Source organism: Vigna radiata, chromosome 6, assembly GCF_000741045.1.
Source record: "Vigna radiata var. radiata cultivar VC1973A chromosome 6, Vradiata_ver6, whole genome shotgun sequence".
Taxonomy (NCBI): Eukaryota; Viridiplantae; Streptophyta; class Magnoliopsida; order Fabales; family Fabaceae; genus Vigna; species Vigna radiata.
In genome coordinates this window covers 36241105-36261017 of record NC_028356.1, presented here as the reverse complement: position 1 = coordinate 36261017, position 19913 = coordinate 36241105, and the positions used below count along the sequence as shown (strand labels likewise).

The 19913-nt window shown below is 34.7% G+C and overlaps 2 protein-coding genes and 1 pseudogene across 2 annotated transcripts; all 3 read right to left on the bottom strand.

The window, feature by feature from the left end:
• Positions 1-4834: 4834 nt before the first annotated feature.
• Positions 4835-6976, bottom strand: LOC106763785 (annotated as a pseudogene).
• A 35-nt stretch (positions 6977-7011) lies between these two features.
• On the bottom strand, positions 7012-10590 carry LOC106764887 (zinc finger protein VAR3, chloroplastic-like). Its single transcript, XM_014649324.2, has 5 exons — positions 10170-10590; positions 9962-10079; positions 9056-9336; positions 8783-8881; positions 7012-8703 (listed from the first exon to the last, which is right to left on the bottom strand). The coding sequence occupies exons 1-5, from the start codon at positions 10538-10540 to the stop codon at positions 7122-7124; spliced, it is 2451 nt and encodes an 816-aa protein (XP_014504810.1). The 5' UTR covers positions 10541-10590; the 3' UTR covers positions 7012-7121.
• Positions 10591-15596: 5006 nt separating this feature from the next.
• Positions 15597-17921, bottom strand: LOC106764299 (frataxin, mitochondrial-like). Its single transcript, XM_014648573.2, has 5 exons — positions 17606-17921; positions 17242-17314; positions 17057-17104; positions 16602-16696; positions 15597-16080 (listed from the first exon to the last, which is right to left on the bottom strand). Exons 1-5 carry the CDS (start codon positions 17803-17805, stop codon positions 15951-15953), a joined length of 546 nt encoding a protein of 181 aa, XP_014504059.1. The 5' UTR covers positions 17806-17921; the 3' UTR covers positions 15597-15950.
• Positions 17922-19913: the final 1992 nt, after the last annotated feature.

Here is a 19913-nt window from a genome sequence, read left to right as displayed (position 1 = left end):
TTTATTGATCAAATATTAATTTTCTCTAATATTTTTTCAATCGATTATTTTTGTTACAAATATCTATTTGCACTTTTGTATGCAAGCATCCATCTCATTATTCCCAGGATCACGAACACCTAGTAAGCATGTAAAATTAATTGTTAAAATAAAAAAAATAATCAAATCAATTATAAAAATCACATGAAAAAAAATTAGTGAAATAGAACCTCGAGAAATAATGTAAAACCATAAAAAAAAAATTAAGAATACATACCATTGTTGATGGTGGCAGACTTCTCTAAGTGACAATTACGGATACAATTGTAAGAAGGATCATTGTTGGATAATTGACTACACTTTGCCTCGCAATCTTTGACACACTTATCAAACAATTTTTGAGTATATCCAATAAACTCACATTGGGTATTACACTTAATTTTACATGGAAGACCATGACTTAAAGCAGGTTGTGCAAAATTTAATAAAATCATAATCACCATCATAACCCAAATACATTTTATCTCAATTTTCTCCATAAGTCTTTTCTAAGTTCTCTTTAAGATTATGAAATTCTACAAAGTTGAATCTCACTTGTGATGTTTCATCAAAGCTAAACATGAATTTATAGAAAAATAATTTATGTACACTTTTACCCTTGAAAATATTTAGTAATAAAAAATATTAGTTGTTTTTTCTTATAATTAATATATATTAATTATATCTTATTTAAAACAATATTTAAATGAAAACAGTTAATGTATATAATTATTTTCTCTTATAATTAATATTGATTGTAACTTATTTAAAAGAATATTTAAATGATAATTGACTTAATAAAAGATATTAAATGAAAAAGATAATAATTAATATTGATTATATCTTATTTAAAAGAATATTTAAATGATAATTGACTTAATATAAGATATTAAATGAAAAAGATAAAGTATACCAAAGAAAAAGAAATGAAAGAAGAAAATCAGGATAGCATAGATAACCACAAATTAAACTTTAAGCCTAACTCAATTCCACAAAATCGGCTTGTAAGGTAAGGTTTGTACTTCACTTATATATTATCAATTGGCCTTATCTAAACAAGAAATATTGCTAGGATAGGTTTTAACCATGGTTCTGATACCATGTTAGAAGTGGACTTTAAGTCTAACTCAACCCCACAAAATCGGCTTGTAAGGTGAGGTTTGCGCCTCACTTATATATATTATCAATTGACCTTATCTTTAGGACTTGCAACAACAATCACCCCACAACCAAACCAATTGGGCGGTCCTAAAGAGAAGAACGCAGTCAAACTGATTGAGCATGGCTAAAATCCTCAACTTAGACCGGACGGCTAGGAGTGGAACGTCCAGTCTAAGTTAATAATCATGTTTTTCTACAAAGATTAAGGTAAATGGTAATTAGAGGTATTGGGCTGAGATTGGACTATGATTAGGATTTCGCTAGTTTCAGATCCATGACGAAAACTTTAAATACATGTCCAAGGTAAGGTAGGTGATTCACATTTAGTGCATATTTATTGTCATTACTCTAGACTATCATACGGACAGTTTACACTTATTGCCACATTTAATTGTCTTTATTATAATAGCGTTCAGTCTTACACATATGATATTTATGTTTGAGTATTCGGTCATAGACTAAGTACTCGGTTTGATGTTAATTATCCTTCTTGGGAGAAACGTTCGGTCTTGTATTAGTAAAAATATCGTTTAGTGGTCGGTTTGTACTGACGCTCAGTCCTGAAGAGTGCTCGATCTTGAGAAGTGCTCGGTCATAAACTAGTCTTCAATCATGTTAGTGCTCGGTCTTTTACCAGTATTTGAATTCTTAAAATGTTAGGTTTATAATATTATTTATTTGAAAAGGTGCTCGGTCTTACACTGACACTTAATTTCCTAAAGAGTGTTCGGTCTTGTACTGACACTCGCTTTATTGAAGAGAACTTCTGCTGGTCATAAAAGCATTTGGCTAAAAGTACAAACTTTGTATTCGATTCCTTCCAAGAGTCACTTATGTTGTTGATCGTTCGTTCTTCTTCGTATATAAATTTGTATGTCTTGTTTTCAATAGCGCTCGGTGTTCTACTTTATCAAACCGTTCGGTCACCTGATGGAACTCCTTGATTTATTTGGTCTCTTATTCTGTCTTTGACCGTTCAGTCACTTGTGGAATTCTTTTGATACTCAGTCTCATCATCACCGTTTGATCATTTTTATATTTGTACCGTCTATAAGAAAAAGAAGTAAATTGAATGAATTCATTATGATTTTAAGAGTATTCCATGGAGGAATAGCTCATGATTGTAATTGTATTGGTAAAGTATGACCGTGGCTAAGACTCAGGTTCTGCTCTATCCTGATATTCTGTGATTACGCCTTCTCAGGTAGAGAAGGGTAACTCATGCGTGGGAGGCAGGAGGTCCTTTAGCCTCAGGGTATTTCTATACCGAGGTGGTTCCACTGGACTAACCTCGGGTGGCGGTCTGTTGAGTGTATCCCAGCCAGGTCCACCCGGGTGCAGAGAGCGGCGAGCCTACATGGTTCATACAGTCCGGACAATGTCTATAGTGGTTGGATAAGTTGATATTACCGTTTGGTTTTAATTGGATATATTTTACTTATGATTTTTGGTTGAGATATTGATGTATATGATTCATGTGTATGTTTTAAAAGTATATTGAAAATGATTAATTAAATTTACATAAGTTTACTCTTATTTTCCTATCTTATCTATGTTTGTCGTTCGGTCTTAACCGTTCGGTTGTTCTCTTCACTACAATGATCATTCTTTTGGGTGTGAGCAGAGGGTGTTCAAGAAGATACCTTGGAGGATGTCCTACAGACCGAGCCGCCTTTAGACGTGATGCCAGAGAACTGTGCAGGATCGTCTGGTCCTTAGTATAGGTTTTACTTTTCGTATAGTGTGTATAATCGTTCGGTTTAGTATTTTGTAAAATCGTTCGGTCTAGATATCCCACTTTTGTAATACCGTTCGGTTTAGATTCCCCACTTTTGTAATACCGTTCAGTCATAGGCTATACCAAGACCATTCAGTTTTAGCATGTTCATTGTAATCAGACTCCTATCTTTCTATACAGTTTTAATTCTATGTGAAATTTTATATTCTTCCTCCACCTAAGTGTTTATTCTTATTTATGTTAACTCCTATAATGAATCATAGCTTTTTGTTATAAATTTATTGGATGTTACAATGTGCATATAGTCTTAAGTGAAATATGTTCAATTAAATCATAAAAGAAAAGGAGTTTTCTGAAATCTAAAATCAAAATCACTAAATTAGGGTTAATGAAAAGCAAATTGGGACCACAGTTTTCTTGTTCGATATTGAAGATGCAAATATTTAGGATTGATAGAGTTGGAAATTGAAGTGAGTTTTAGCGAGATTTATTGTTCTCACGAAATTAAGGTTGATTCACATTCTTAACAAGAAGAGGGGCATAACAACGATCATGGTTTCTCATAGCAAAACTGGAAATCTACTTTAAAGACTTCCAGTCATTGATGGTCCGTTGTCAATGCTCGACGGAGGAAGAACCTTCGTGTTCCACCGCCGCACCATAAAACACGTTGTCGCCGCACTGCCGTTAATTCACCGAGAGAAGTCGACCTAGTGTCGCCATCCCTGCACAACCACCATCACTTCCGCCGGCACTCCGGAGCCACGATGGCTTTCTTCCTCTTAGACTCTGCAGCCCTCTAGGGGTCATCCACGGCGATGACGGCGAAGATGGTTCAATGTGGATAGCTGTCGAGGCTCTGAAGGAAATAATCGAGAAGCTGACACCCATAAAAGTGCCCAGTGTGACGCTTCTGTCATGGAAGAAGGATCCCGTAGATTATAAAAATCGAATACCCAAAAATAAAATGAAATCAATAGGTAAAAATAACGAAACTAAATTGAGTATGTGGTTTGTGAAGTGATTACTGTTTGTGACTACTACCAATAAATGATGGCTTCTGAGAGGTTGCTACCCACCTGTTTCATACACGTTAAATGCTATGCTCTGTAATTTCGATTTACCGAATAATAGATTCAAAGTTCTCAAATTTGACTATATTTTTACATGTTTCAAAATCAAATCATTGCATGTATAGCCGACATTAATGTAGGAGGCACGTCCATTGGATTAGATTTTGAATTCATTCTTACTTTATAATTTCTTTGATTTTTATATTCTTTTTTGGTTGCATATTCAAAATTTTTTATTCTTCTAACTTTTAAATTCTTTATAATGTGTTTTGATTGTTTTGGAGTTAAAACTTGTAAATAATTAAGCTTTTAGAAACCTAGATTGTGATCATTTTTCTAGACGTAAGTTAAACATCAATTGATATTAATAATTGATTGAGAAGTATATACAAGTTGCATTGATTAGAAATAAATCATTTTATTAACTAAATTCTTGAAATTGGAATATAAAATAGAAAACTCAAATACCTTTTTATTAACTAAATTCTTAAACAATATAAGTTAAAAAATTCTAAAAATTATCCTTTGTTTGTCGTATGACAAGGGCTTCTGCATTGGTTGCAATGTTCAATGATTGCCTAATTGCAGCACTGGATGTAATTAGAAATGGATTACAAGCCTTTTCCACCTTCTGTGTGGTGGGAATCTAAACACAAACAAACAATACTTATTAATTTGGTCCAAATTAATTAAAGTTTTGGAGTAAAAGAATTTTTAGAAAAATTAAGCTAGAAAAAAGAAAAGAGAACATAAAATTGAAGAGAACGTAAGTGTGAATGCTCTTCCATCATGAACATCAGGAAATTGCATAGTCAAAAGTTTCTTATCAACAACACTACAAAATTTTACAAGAAAAGTTGTAGGAGGTCACGAAACTTTACAATAATGCTATTTTGACAGTTCAAATATACAAGATTAAACAAAAATTACAAATGTCTACATGTGAAAAACAAGCCAACCTGCATGAATTGTTGAGGTCAATACCTCCAAGGGTCAGATTAACTTCATTTCCCTTTTGAGGGATTGCATTTTGCAGAGCAAAAGACACAAATATGAATATGATAACAAATTTAGAAACAAAAGAAATCTTAATAAACATGTTACTTCGCATGTGTGGTTATATTTATTTATAAGGTTTATTTATAAGAGAAGACATCATCTGCAACACAGAGTCCTCATTTAAAAGCAATTTCAGTAACAAGTCCCTTTGGTGCTCCAAGTGCATTTTAACTAACCTCCTGAGGGCTTCCTTCAAACAGCTTGCCACATGATAAGCTGAACTCAGGTGCTACCCAGGTGTGTCCAAAACTTCTGAAGTGGGATTAGTGGGTGAGACCGAAACTTTCTGCACGAAATCTGTGGTTGAATACCACATTGAAAAAATATAAAAAGCAGAAACAATGATGCAATAGTAATCTTAAGGAACAAAATTCGTATTTCGAAGCATCGACCATTGACGACAAACGGTGGGAAGTTTTTAAATTAGATTCTCAGTTTTGCTATGAGAAACCATGATCACTGTCATGCTCCTGTTCTTGTTCAGAATGTGTATGAACTCTAATTTTGAGAGAACATCCCTAAAACATACTCCAATCTCCAACTTTATTAATCATAAATGTGTTGCATCTCCATTCTCGAACACGAAGACTCTGGTTCCCCAATTTGTTTTTCATTAAACCTTCTTTTTTTAGTGTTTTTTAACACCAGACTTAAAACCCGATACCTCATTTTCATTTTTTTATTTTTCATTTTTTCCCCATCAATTCCAACCATTTCACTTCTCAATCTTTTTTGTCTTCTTTTTCGGTGTCTTAACTTGATCCTTCAATCCAAACAGAACTTACAATGCTTAGAGAAGTTGCCAAAAACATTGATACAGCCCAGAGAAGTGGATGAGTCTCCCGAAAAAGAAGACAAAAGCAACAACCTATGCTCCCTCTTGGAAGCTCAAAGAGAAGCCAAACTTGAGCAAGCCATTTTTTACTGCAGAATGAAGGTATTATTGAATCCAAAGCACAGAAATTGTTAATTGGTTCTGAGAAGATCAGTTCTCAAACCTAATAAGCAGCAAAGTATTCAGTTTGGTCCAAAGTACTTACAGGAGCAACAAGGGTGATTGATTTTACATTCTTTGGGTACTTAGCAGCCAACGCCAATGCAATTATGCATCCCATGGAGTGTGCAACCAAATGAAAGGTAGTCATCTCCAATGGTAAAACCACAGATTTCTCAATCATTTCCACATGATCCTGCAAAGTGTATGAGCAATCTCTAGGCTTTGGACTCTTGCCAAATCCCAGCAGGTCAATGGCAATCAATATGTAGTCGTGATTCGTCTTTTCAGAAAAATATGGAAACACTGTCTCTGTCCAAAATCAGGAAGAACAGAAGATAACATTCTGTTCTCAGAAGGTTTTCCCTTGAAGTTCTCACCAGTAACTGTCAAACACCAATTGACAACAAAAACCAGTCAGAGAGAAAAGTACATAGAAACATGAAAGTGGTCATCAAATAGTAGCATAGTTGAATTCAATAGTAAACATCACTGAAAACGGCAATGAAACTAAACTATATGCAAGTTTTGGTTTGAAAAAAAATAACCAAGCCAGTAGAACTAACCTACCCAACAAAGGCTGCTTCACAACAAAATGAAGCTTATAGTCATTTCCATCATTCACCCATGAAAGGAAAGAACCACAGCCACAATCAGACCAACGATTCACTGACCTGGCACTACCTTTATGAAAATTTGTATTGGAATCTTCTCGTTTTCACTCATATTGAAGGAACCCCATTTCTCTGAAAATGTTCCTCCTCTCATACAAGCTATCTGATATATCATCATCTGTCACATTCATTCGCCTCTCCCAATTAGAGCAGCAACAAGGCGAAGCCTCTCCTTCAATGAGTTTATCCAGATATCCATAGATAAAGCAGAAAATAGAATCAAGAAGATCAAACATGAGGAAAACGACACAACACAGAATGGTAAAGAAAGTTGCAGAAACATGAAGCTGGATGGAAGTTTAATTCACCTTTATCTCCTTAAACACTAAATATAAAGTTTAGCTTAAAACTGGAATCCTACTTTCGAAACAAAATGGTAAAATAATTAATACTACAACTACTTTTCAGCTCCCTTCATTTTCGTTTTTACTTGGATCTGAGCTCACAGTCGGTAGATTTCTTCTGTATTGCTGAGATGTCAATCTCCTTTCCAATGGAGTTTTCCTCTTGCTTACTACAAATCTGTTCACCCCTTTGCGCATAGGCATTATTGAAGGAAAATCTTCATCTGGAATCTGACTGAGCTCAGATATATCCTTAATTTGTGCAACACGCCTGAACCACCTCTCTGCCTTTGCCTCCTCTGACATGTCCAAAGGATCTGGTTCCTTCACGGCAAACCCCTCCAAACTCTTCCCTGTCCACTCTGCTTTACCACTCTGGTTGTCAGATGCTGTAACTGGGGATGAACTCCCAGTCAAATTTGGAACATAATCTTGATTGAAACTCTGTCTTGAATTTCCACTGGCTCCTGACCAAGACATAGAGCCAATATCATTGTTATCTGAGCTCTGTTCAGAAGACTTTGGACTCTGTTCTGGTTGAGCTTTAGTATCATCCGATATCTCTGAAGCCTTTTCTGCCACCTCAGAAATGGAAGATGTACCATCATTGGACCTATCCATTGAATCTGTTCCATCTGCCTGTGGCTTGTCCTTTTTGGCAAAGTAATCTGGGGGGAAGGGGACAAACGGAACAAATTTTGTTTTGCTAGCTTGTTCCATGGCCACTTGTCTCTTATGCGCTGGTGTTGTTAAAGAACGATCCTTTTTCTTGCTAACAACAAATCGATTTTCTCCTTTACGCATGGGCATTATTTCAGGGAAATCCTCATTGATTATTGCACTCGTCACATCTGGAAAATCATTCAGCTCAGCAATCTTTCTTAACCATTTCTCAGATTTTTCAGCTTGCTCTTTGTTCTTATCCTCTGTGATATTTGTAGAATTCTTAGAAAGTTGTGAACTGTCTCCCAAACTAGCATATCCGATATCAGGGTCTAACACCACATTTTTGCTCTCGTCTGATAGCAAGTTCTCAGACTTCGGGCCATGTTCATCTGCAGACAATGGACTGGGAGAAAAAGTACTGGTGTAGCTCCCTTGAACATTTTTAAAATGTGAAGTATTGCTATAGCTAGCAAATGAAGGTTGCCTGTCTCCGCCAGCATTTTGTTCAGAAACAATATTGTTATTGCCATATTGAAGAAGGCCAGCTGAATGACCTAGCATGTCATCCAGACTGTCATGGGGCTTGGTTGGCTCCCCAGCATTAAAATCCTCAGTCCCAGACAAGTTTCTCTTATATTGAGTGTTAGCCAACCTCCTCTCCAGTGGAGTCTTTCTTGGGCTCACAACAAATCTATTAACTCCTTTCCTCAGTGGCATTATTTCAGGAAAATCTTCATCTGCAATCACACTGTTAATATCAGCACTGCTGTCTAGTTGAGAAACCTTGCTAAACCAACGCTGTGCCTTTTCTTCGTTAGCAGCTAACCTAGAATCAATATCTGAAGTATTAAAATTGTTTTCATTTTCGTACTCCCTATTTGACATGGTATTGATGGCACCCAAAGATATTTGTCCAGGTCGCTTGCAATCACACCTTAAGCAACTCATGTTCCTCCCATAGTTATAGAAATCACACCTTCGTAATGAAAATCCTGTTAATTGGGTGTCTATGACAAGTTACACGGAAAAACATTTTAAGGGAGGGTAATACTTACTGAGGACATTCCCATTCACCTCCAGCGAGTTGCCTTTTTGGCCTTGCTTCATCACACTCAAGACATTTGATATTTCGTGCAAAATTCATGAAATTACACCTGCTCAATATTAGAGAGAAACAGACTTAACAGAATGGTGTACAGTATTTGAGGAGACAAAATTAACTATAATAATTGCCTCACACTCTGCCCTTGGTGTTCCACCATTACACAAAGTAACACATTGATAGTTCATTGGGACCATAGTTAAAATTAAAAGTAATAAAATAGTACCTTGAGCAAATCCAATCACCCCTCTTCATTTCAATCTTTTGTGCAGGAGGCTTCGTATATCCAAATCTTCCAGCCATTTGACTTTGCACTGAATCAAAAGAATTTGATCCAGGTGCACTATAACTCAGTTTGAAAAGTTCATCAAAGAGATTTCTGACAGATGATTCAAGAAGATTTCTTTCATTGAGATTGTTCCCTTCTGAAGGGACATATGGATCACTCGCATAACTCAGCAAAAACTTCATTAGGTCAACCGTATTTGCTCTATCAGTGTCCAACACCTGTGAAGAACATATTGAGCACAGCTGAATCACCAACAGTTTCGATGCACTTTTCAAAATTTGAAATTAAGTGTTAATACGAGACAGAAAATATGTTCCATAGATATCATGTACTGTCTCATTTATTTCGGAATGATTTGAAACGATGATCCTTGGCATAAGTTCAAGCTTGAAGTGAATCTCCACATTTCTTTTGACCCAAAAGAAATATGTATTTAAGAAAAGGTTACATTGTCGAAACTTCCAACCACTATTTTTTTTTTAAATTGCTTTCTAGTTGCTCGTTGCAGACACCAATGTGTTACTTGCACTCATACATGATAGCAATCATGTTACATTTGCAACATGTGATATTGAGAAATAAGAACAAACCTAGCTCTGAACTCAAAGGCCTATAGTAAAACAAACTCATGGTCGAAATTTGACGATTAATAGATCAAATACTAACTACAAGCAATCGATAATATTTTAATTGTCAGCAGAAACACAGTTAAGGCGATTGTGAATGTTAAAAATTTCTTACACCAAGCTATTGGTCCTTAACACGAGCAAATTAACATTCGCCACAACGAAGTAGTGAGAAACAAAAAACAGAGAATAACTAAGAAGAAAGAAACAAACTAACATTGGCGTCACCATTGGACAGAAAGGACTTCATCTTCCTGACGGAATCATCTGCATCGCGGAAGAGAAAGGGGGAGCCGTGCTCAACCACGGCCGCAATATGTCTCGTAGACAGCAACCTACCACCATCCAATCCAATTCACTTCAATTCAGAATAGAATTCAACAAAATCGGATAGAATTTGAGGGGGGAAAAAAGAAGAAAGGAACCTGAGAAGGTTAGGGCGGTCGCGTGCGAAGGCCAAGCAAGCGGTGGCGTCGCGGAGAAAGGAGTAGGAGAGATGTTGGGCGGCGGCGGTGAAGGCTTCGTCGGGGAGGGAGGAGAGGTACCCGGCGGAGGATATGTGAGAGACGAAAGAGGAGTACTCAGGCGAGGGAGATGAGTAGGCAGAGGAAAACTGGGAGGCTCTGAGTTTGAGTGGCAAAGGTGAAGATGAGAGAGAGAAGGAAGAAGGTGAAGCAGAGAGGCGGAGGGAATGGGAAGAGAGGAGGAAGAGGTTGCGGTGGTAGTGGCGATGGCGGCGGAGCAGAGGGAGGGGAGTGGAGAGGAAGAAGAGGAACCTTGGGGCCACGCGACTCATTTCACACTTCCTCAGCTTCTATCATTACGGCTGCTGTAAAGGAGGATCATTCCAAAGAAGAAAAAGATAGAAAAAAATATCATTCTAGAAACTCTTTTTTGAAACATTTTATTTATTTTAGAAAGTTTTTTTCAAAAATATATTTCATTATACTTTCCAAAATTCATTCAAAAAGAAATTATGTATTTTAGATATTTTATTTTGAAATTTTTGTTCTAACAAACAAATTTTGTGCTTCGAAAATTATTGTAATAACCTAAATTTTTATCTTTATTATCTTAAAATAAATAAAACCTTGAATACAACTCCTGGTTCATTTTACAAATATTTTCTCTTTCTAAGAGCTGAACTCCTATAAGCTGTGTCTTCTCTCTAAATCCATCCTTCATTAAATCAGAGAACTCCAATTTTGGTGGTGCTCTAGTGATTTCGGAGTAGAGATCCTCGATTTTATCTGATCAATTTTCAGATTCCTTACTGGTAAGTTATTCTGATGTACGTTTGGCAAGTGTACCAATCGTAATTGTAGTAACAAAATATCGTCCTCTGGGATTGAATGAGTTGAGTACCAGTTTACTAACTTACTTAATTTTGAGTAACAAAGATTGTCAAGTAGAATGATGAACATAAACAAGTGATGGAAATTCAAATAGTATAAACAATGTTAGAGAATTGATTTCATACCTTTTCATATAATTTCCTCCCCTTTTCAATCGATGTGTAAATTATAATTATCCACTTGAGTTTATTTAGAGCTTGTTTACCCCTAATCCCTTAGTAGGTAAACATATCCCTTGAATTTGAATCCCCAATCCCTTAGGCCAATTACAAATTCAACAAGATCATGAAGAACAATCATATCTCAATTCAAACTAACTAGTCCTGCCCAATTTCCCAATTGTGACAGCATCTAATCTGTTCTATTTATAAACGCAAGCAATTCCCAATCTCCCAACTGTGAAACTGCTCATAGATTTGACATTAAAACATAAATAGAACACTGGGATAATTAAAATGAACTTGACATCAATTGAAAAGGTTTAGAAAATATAATCCAAAGTACTACATCAATCCACTAACAAAAGGAAATTTAGTTCTGCATAATGTAAAGGAAGTTCAAAAAACAAAAGTATGAAAAAGCCCGAAGAAGAAGATGAAGAAGAAGTCTTTGTTGTGCGTGAATCCCTTTTTGTCTCCCCCCTCACGTGTCTTTTTTCCTCCTTCCCCACTAATTCCTCCTTTTTAGGAGAGTGGTTTTCTTTTTCCTTAACTTCCTCCCAATTTTCCTTTAATTTAATCTCTTTAAATCAGTCATAAAAGAGATCAATAACTGTTCAATAACTGCTCCTGGAAACTTTCACAGCCCATGGAAAATTCCCCACTCTGCCTGTGTTCTTTTCTGGTCCTCTTGCCAAATCCTGACGTGAATCCACAGGTTGTGGTAGAAACCACAACTCACTTGTGGAGCTCTCTGTTTTGTCACTGCATTTTGAAGCAAACTCCAGCAAACTCCACAGGTTATGGAATTCTCCCCAGCTGCGTTGTTGAGCTCTCTGGATTCATCTTTCTATCTTGTCCATCGATTCTTCCAAAAATGTGGTTTAGGCACTTAGAATCACCAATCTACATCAAAAAACACAAAATGCCAATGTATGATCCGAAACAAAGATAATCCATGACTAAATCCTTCAATGAATGCAATTATGCATGCAAATGACCTAAACTAAGACAAGAATGCAATTACATTTACTCACACATCATATTCTCCCTTTCTCTCGTGCAACTCTGGAGTGGGAACATGCAACTGATTTTGTTGCATGTAACCCATTGTGTTTCCTTTTCAATTTCCAGCCTCAATCTCGTTCTAAGGTTTGTCCTTCATCATGAATTGATGATCCTTAGGTGGTCTAGCACTTCCAAGAGTAAAAATGGCGTAATTGGGGTATCCTTGAGCTAAAAAGAAGGTTTTGTTTGCTTGGACAAAGGTAAGGGGAGCTAGGCTTCATTTCTGTTTGATAGATTTTGGTTGCATAATTGTAAATTATGTTTTGAAAGATGAAATGATGTGCATGTGGAAACTGTTTGGATGTCTTTTGACTGTTTGAACATAAATATGATGAAATTCCATGTTAGAGCAGGTGCTATTTGATGTGTGAATGATGAAACTGTGAATGTATGACTTGAATATGGTATGAATAATGTATGATGATGGAATTGAGTTTGTGAAAGCTGTAAATGGTTACTGAGTAAAGGCATAATGGATGATATTGTTTCAAGTTAGTGGAGAGAAAGTGAGGTAGTCGAATTGGGAAATTGAAGTTGAGAGTTGTTTTGGTCAGTTTAGACAGTCTAGGTAAGTCATATATGACTTGTTAGAAGTGTCAATATGGTGCAAAATAACTTCTAATTGGTAAATTTAGATTTAGCACCCTAAGTTCATCAAATGGAAGTCTTAGAAGGGAAATTGATGCATAAACACTAAATTATGGGATTAAGAATGCTTAGAACCAGATAGGTAAGTCTAATTAATCATATAGATCAAGTTGGGAGTGTTAGAAACTCATTAAAGTGTATTAGATGCACCAAAACCAAAAAAATAAGGTTTCTGTCAAATACTGATAAGAATAATCGATTATCTCACTTGATAATCGGTTATTCTAGTCAGAACATCATATTTTCTTCAAAGTTCACGTAAATAATCAATTATCATATGTAATAATTGATTATTGTTGTCAGGAAATCACCCAGGACAGTTTTGAGTGGTTTTCGTGGTTCTGGGTATCATTTTTGGACGTTCCTTAGGTCGCTCTGGGGTTTTTTGACCCTTCGGAACTGTCGGTGATGGTTTTCAAGTCATTTTCATTGTCTAAGTATGATTTCAATGGGTTTTGGGTTGTTTGTGGTCTTTTGAAGTGTAATTAGTGTTATATATATGTTTGTATGCAAAGAAAAGTTGAAGAGTTACATGTACATGGTTTTATATGGATTCAATGTGATAATGTCATGGTAATTGGTGGTTCATGTCTTGAGATAAGTTTCAAAGTGAAAAGTATGATTATTGGACGTAATTCCATGATCCTCAAGGGAGGTTACATGGTGGTGCCCTGTAGTTGTTGTGATTGACCGTATGAATGGTCGGAGTTCAAGATGGAGTTTATCCTGACATTCTAATGACCATCCATGCTCAATTAGAGAGTGATGAGTCATGTGGTAAAAATAGTAGGAGGTCCTAGTAATAGGTGCTACGTGGAGGCCTATTATTCAGTAAAGGACTTACACTTGTGTGTGGTTGGGTGAAACCCCTCGGCAATGGCTTTGCAAAGCAGTAGGGCCACAACAAGTGCACAAACCCCTGGAACTCGACATTTCATACTAGTCCGGATGGTCAAATCACGTGGTCGGTCATTGGTAATAGAATAATGTATTCGGTCTCGGTTTGTATTATGTTATGATCCTTTGTATGCTATGTGTGATTGTATAACATGNTTTTTATACCTAGCTCACCCTTGCTTGCTTGCGTTGTTTGTGTATGTTTCCTTTTGCGATGATCATTCACTTGGATGTGAACAAATGTTGATGAGGTTCCCTTGGAGCTAGTGCAGGGAGGCGAGGACGTCGTTGCAGCTTAGTTTCCTCTAGGATTCCTTAGCTAGGCTGTATTATTTTGAATTAGCTCGCGTAATTTTGAAGGACTTCTTGGTTTTTAAAACATTTAAATTTATGGTTATTTTAGGATAACTGTAAGTAAATTTTATTCCTTGTAACTGTTCTATTGTATTGTAAATGTAAAGACTCTTAAATATAACTTTCAGTTGTATTTTTGGGATGTTACAATTATAATTTAAAAATTTTATTTTCCAAAATTTATGTTGAAAGTATCATATTTTAGAGATTCCAAAAAAGTTTATTGTTGAAAATTTTTATAACATATAATCATTTAGAGCAAAATAATCATTTTAAAAAATTTCAGAATATATAGTATATAGTTAAAGCAAAATAGTCCGCTTAGAAAACTCATTCAAATTTCATTTAGGGTTAAATATGTTTTTCATCCCTCAACTATTGGCCGTTTTTGTGTTTAGTCCCTCTTTCAAAGTATGGTACAATTTAGTCCTTCAATTTTAGAAAACTATGGTTTTAGTCTTTTTTACCCAATTTTTTTAACTTTATTTGCTGTTTCAAGCACGTTACATTATAGCATTTGGATTGTTTACACATTTTGACACATTTTTGCTTCAATGTTAACTGAGAAACGCGTTTGAAACAGCAAATAAAGTTAAAAAAATTTGGTAAAAAGGACTAATACCAAAGTTTTCTAAAGTTGAAGAACTAAATTGTACCATACTTTGAAAGAGGGACTAAACACAAAAACGACCAATAGTTGGGGGACAAAAAACATATTTAACCCTTTCATTTACAGCAAAATAGTCGGTTAGAGTAAAATTTTCATTATACTCTCCAAAATTCATTTCAAAAGGATATTATATATGTTTTAGAAAGTTTTTATTTTTCGAAAATGTGTTCTGAAAAACAAATTTTATGTGTTTCAAAAAATTTATCTTAAAAATTATATTCTGATATTTTTATTTTCTAAATTTCATGCTGAAAGTCTTATTTTAAAAATTCCAAAAATTTAATATGTTTCAAAAAATTTATTCTAAAAATTCCAAAAATTTTATGGTTGAAAGTTTACCTACTATATGAGTTACTTAAAGAGAAATAGTTATTTTAAAAATAGAAAGAAGATAAGAAATAGGAAGCAAAAATCCAAATAATTTTGTTCAAATTTTAACCCACCTCTATTATGATTAAATAAAAATAAATTTTTATTTTAATACATACTTATACTAAAAATAAATAAACTGTTTTTGTCAACTGAACTAAACTGTTTTGTAATTCAGTTTAAAAAAAAAAACTAAATGTTTTACATTTTCAGGGATAAACCGTGTATTTATGTTTTTAATCATGCTTTATACTTTAGATTTCTTTGTCAATCACCACAATTTTGCATAGAAGATTCTGCTGCTGTAAGAAACCTGATAATTTACACCACACATCCATCCATAATTACTTTTAATTTCAAGATTATTGCGGAACTGCTGAATTAAAACAACACTGCTACATATCCATACATAATTACATATCTTATTATGCTTTTACTCCATTTCTCATCTCAGCATTTATGATGCAGGCCTAGTATTCCTTAAACCTCCAAAACTGGAAGCCAAAATGGTAGGATAACTTACCACAATGCCCAATGCAACAATAATCCTCCCAATAAGTAAGCTGAAAAGATAGTATAACTTCAAAAAAGAATTTGTTAATCACTACTATTTTATGCTGATTATTTACATGATACAATCATTATTAACTTCTGTCTTCTACATAAAAACGGCACCTTTTCAACAGCTTAGGAAAGAACGATAGCTTTGCCACATAACTGCTCCAACTCACCTTCCAAGATTTTATACAAGTTTGCTTTGTTCCGTCTATAAATCCAAGCCTTGATATCCCGATCCCAATCAAACCTTGAAGGACCACTGCAGAAAAAGTCCGAGATCATTGATACATGTCATCCAGATAATTCAAGGTACCTATTTTGGTCCATGTATCCATGTAAATTAAACACAAGTAGCAGAAAGTTATTCTAGCAAAATAAAACTGCATTTGAAGTCTTGGAATCACATAAAAACAGCAAAGATATCACTGCTACAACCGTTCACGGTATCACTTCAGATTGAATATTGTTGGTCCCATTTTTCATTTAGTAAGTCTAACTCATAATTTTATTATTTTCAATAAATTTTAACCAAATAGTAGATTGTGTTACAATTACTTTTAAAGATAACGTTTTTAACAACATTTGGATGGTTAATACCAATACTCTTTTCATCAAGTTCATTCTCTCACACAAAGATACTGAAGAAGTCCATGTATACCGTTCCTGTAAAATTCATTCACATGCAATTTCTGACATGAACCCACATGTCTAGAGACTAAAGCCTTAGAAAAATCCTAGCTAAAAAATTGACCATAAATAGACACATAAGATACACAATACCTCAGTGGAGAAGAGAGCCAAAGTTGTCGATTTGGAGTTTGTTTGTTCAATACATAGGTGCCAAGATCGCCAAGTTTTACAGTCAAAACATCATTCTGAAATGGAAAGCCATATAAAAAATAACAATACACCATCACCATGCAAAGAATCCACTTAAAATTATTATGAAGAAAATAATTAAAATCTTGCAAGTAATTGGAAGAAAATAAATAAAATCTTAGAAGAAAAAAGCTAAAAAAGCTATTTATTTTCTAAGGACCAAATAGTAACACAGAATTTTATTTAAGCAAATCTTATGTTATAAATTTGATTGTTCAAAATAACCACCTGATGGACAATACAACTTCATGTTTTACTTCTAATATACGAAATGTTCTAGGATAGTTTTTTGTTGACAAGTAATTTTTATTATCTATTCTTTATTTATAACTTATTCGAACAAAAAGAATCCTTACCCCATAGTCTATGTCAAATCCATCAACTTCAACTAAGTCTCCATAGTCCTGTCAAGCAACAAACAAAAAAATGAATTGAATACGCTGTGGCTGTCAACTCCCCCCACCACACTTAGACAATCTTCCAATGACTGGTATATTACAAATTTAAGTTGGTGCAAACAACAAAGCATTGCTAAAGATACCTCTAACTTCTCTTGTACGCTATGTATTGTGGAATCAGCAAGTCTATGGAATTCACTCTCATCCAGTAGAGAACTGCATTCACGCTAATAGTTACATAAGTCATTTCCCCCTATTGAAAAACAAAATTGCAATATGTACATAGAATGGGGAATTAGCACATGATTGACATGAATTCTCAGAAATATGCTTTGAGAACTCATAAATCCACCAGTGTCAAACCCCAACTAGCTCCAAAATTAATTGAATTTTAAAATTATCTCTTTTTAAAAAAGGAAACCATTATTGAAATTGAAATGCTCAACTTTCTATTGACTACATAGAATTATCAAATAAGAAGATATGGGACGAAAAACAATTACATACCGGTAATCAACAGTCAGGGGGGCTTGAGATTCATCAAGATTAAAATTGCCAGAGCACAAATTTCTAGAATAAGATGTGCGAGAAGGAAGAAGGCTACTTTTAGAAAGGAATGGGACCATATGAGTGGAAGAAGATGAAGAAGGCGCTAACAGTTGCAAAAACCTGAGGAGCCTTCTCTGCAAAACCAACTTTGAGGCCATAGCTTTTTTTCACCTCAGCTGCAAATGTTAAAAATATAAATTGTAATAATAATAATAATAAAAGAACCCAACAAACATAGTTTTCCAAGAAATGAATAGGTATGTTTAGCTTTAGGGATTTGGCAAGGGGAATTTAGGTTAACCCTTTCAACACACTTTTAATAATGTGTTCTAGGGTGCACGATAAGACCCTGCGACCCACGCGTGCACATTATTACTAACCCTGTGATTCTCGGGAAGAAACTGCCACGCGCCTTGGACCCGTCCGTGTCCGACCCGCCGCGGGTTTTCAAGGACGTGTATCTCACGCGCCTATTGAATTATGAAATATTTTCGTAATGTTGAAAATGAAATTTCCCTCGTATTTTTTTTTTCATTACCACCATTGGTGCGCATTTCTCCCATGACCCGATTTTTACGAAACGAAGTCGTTTGGTTGTGCATGGTAGATAATTATCAAATAAAATTCAAAAATTATAAACTTCTTTTATTGCTATATTTTTAATCGATAAAAAACTATATTATTTTTTCTTTTCGATTAATACTTTTGTTCTTTAAATATTATCCTATTTAGTAAAAATGTTTATATTCTTTTACTCTATGACAAACCAAATTTTGCAACTGTTTTTGTACCCTTTTTTTTACATTATATATCTTTATATTTATTCTTCAATATTTGATTGCGATGGATCAGCATTAAAATATAAAATTTATGTAATTTTTAAAATTAAAGTTATGTATCATTATATAGCTTTAATTAATATTCAATATCCACAATCAATTCATATAAATTTGATGTTGTAACATTTTTTTCTTCTCAATTTTATATAGTGAAATAATAAAGTTTTTTTAAATATGTTTTGCTTAAATTAAATAATTATTCAATGTTTCATTAAGCAACCTCAACATATCTGTTTTCATATTGTTGCGTGACTCTTATAGCAGGGTTACCTTATAAATGATTAATGTTTCGGTGGTGTGGATGTTCGTCTTCTCCTACACAATTTACTCCGAATGTTCGGTCAATCTGTTATTCTTCAAAGATCGCTTTTCCTGACTCCTGAGTCGATATGGGGACTCCTTCTATTCAGACCGGTCGGGTACCTGCCAAAGACACTCCGACGCTCAAATCAACAAGTGGTTAAAGGGTAGAGATAGAAAGAGAAAGTAAATACTAGGAATAAACGAGCATTCAATGTAACAAATTACCTTTCACCTTTAACCTATATTTACAGTTTGGGGGTTACTTCCTGTACCTCCCTAATTCCAACCCCCACCCCCCCAATTTTTTTGGATTTTTTTTAAATACAAAAATAACCTTTTTGTATTTTTTATTTTTACCATTTTACCCCTATTTACTAAAGTTAACATACCCTACCCCTCTTACACTCTGAACCTTGCTTTGTGCAGCCTGTTGGTGTGCGGCGGGTGGCGGTGAGTGTGTGGCGGTGCGGCGCGGTGCGGAGAGGTGTAGACGTTGGTTTCGTTTTGCGGGTGTGTTGGGCGGTGCAGTTGTGTTTGGTGCTTTGCAGCCGGTGTGTGCGGCGACGCGGAGGGTGCTGGTGCGGCAGGTGTTGCGGCGGTGCAGGGCGGTGGTTTTTCTTCGTTCGTTTCGAAAGGTTAGTTTCTTTTCGTTTCTTCTATTTTTTTTTAATGTATGTAATGTGTAGGATTGGGTAGTTTTCTCTATTGTTGATATTTGGTTGGTGTGTTTGTTGAGTTTTCTGTGGTTTGCTGCTGTTGAGTTCTATGTTTTGTGTGCTCTGTGTTGTGTGTATTGAGGAAGAAGACGTCCAGGCACTGAAACGGATGTCGATTTCCGTCGCCGGATGTTGACATTCGTTTCCTATTTTTATGGTTTTATTTTATTTTATAAGTAATTATATTTTAACTTTTTATTTTCAATTAATTTTGTTACGTACTTATTTTGTTTTAATTTTTTTTATTAGTTTATTGTATTTATAATTAATTTATAAAGTATTTAAATTTAATTTTATATAAGTAATTATATTTTAACTTTTTATTTTCAATTAAATTTTTACGTACTTATTTTGTTTTAATTTTTTTTTATTAGTTTATTGTATTTATAATTAATTTATAAAGTATTT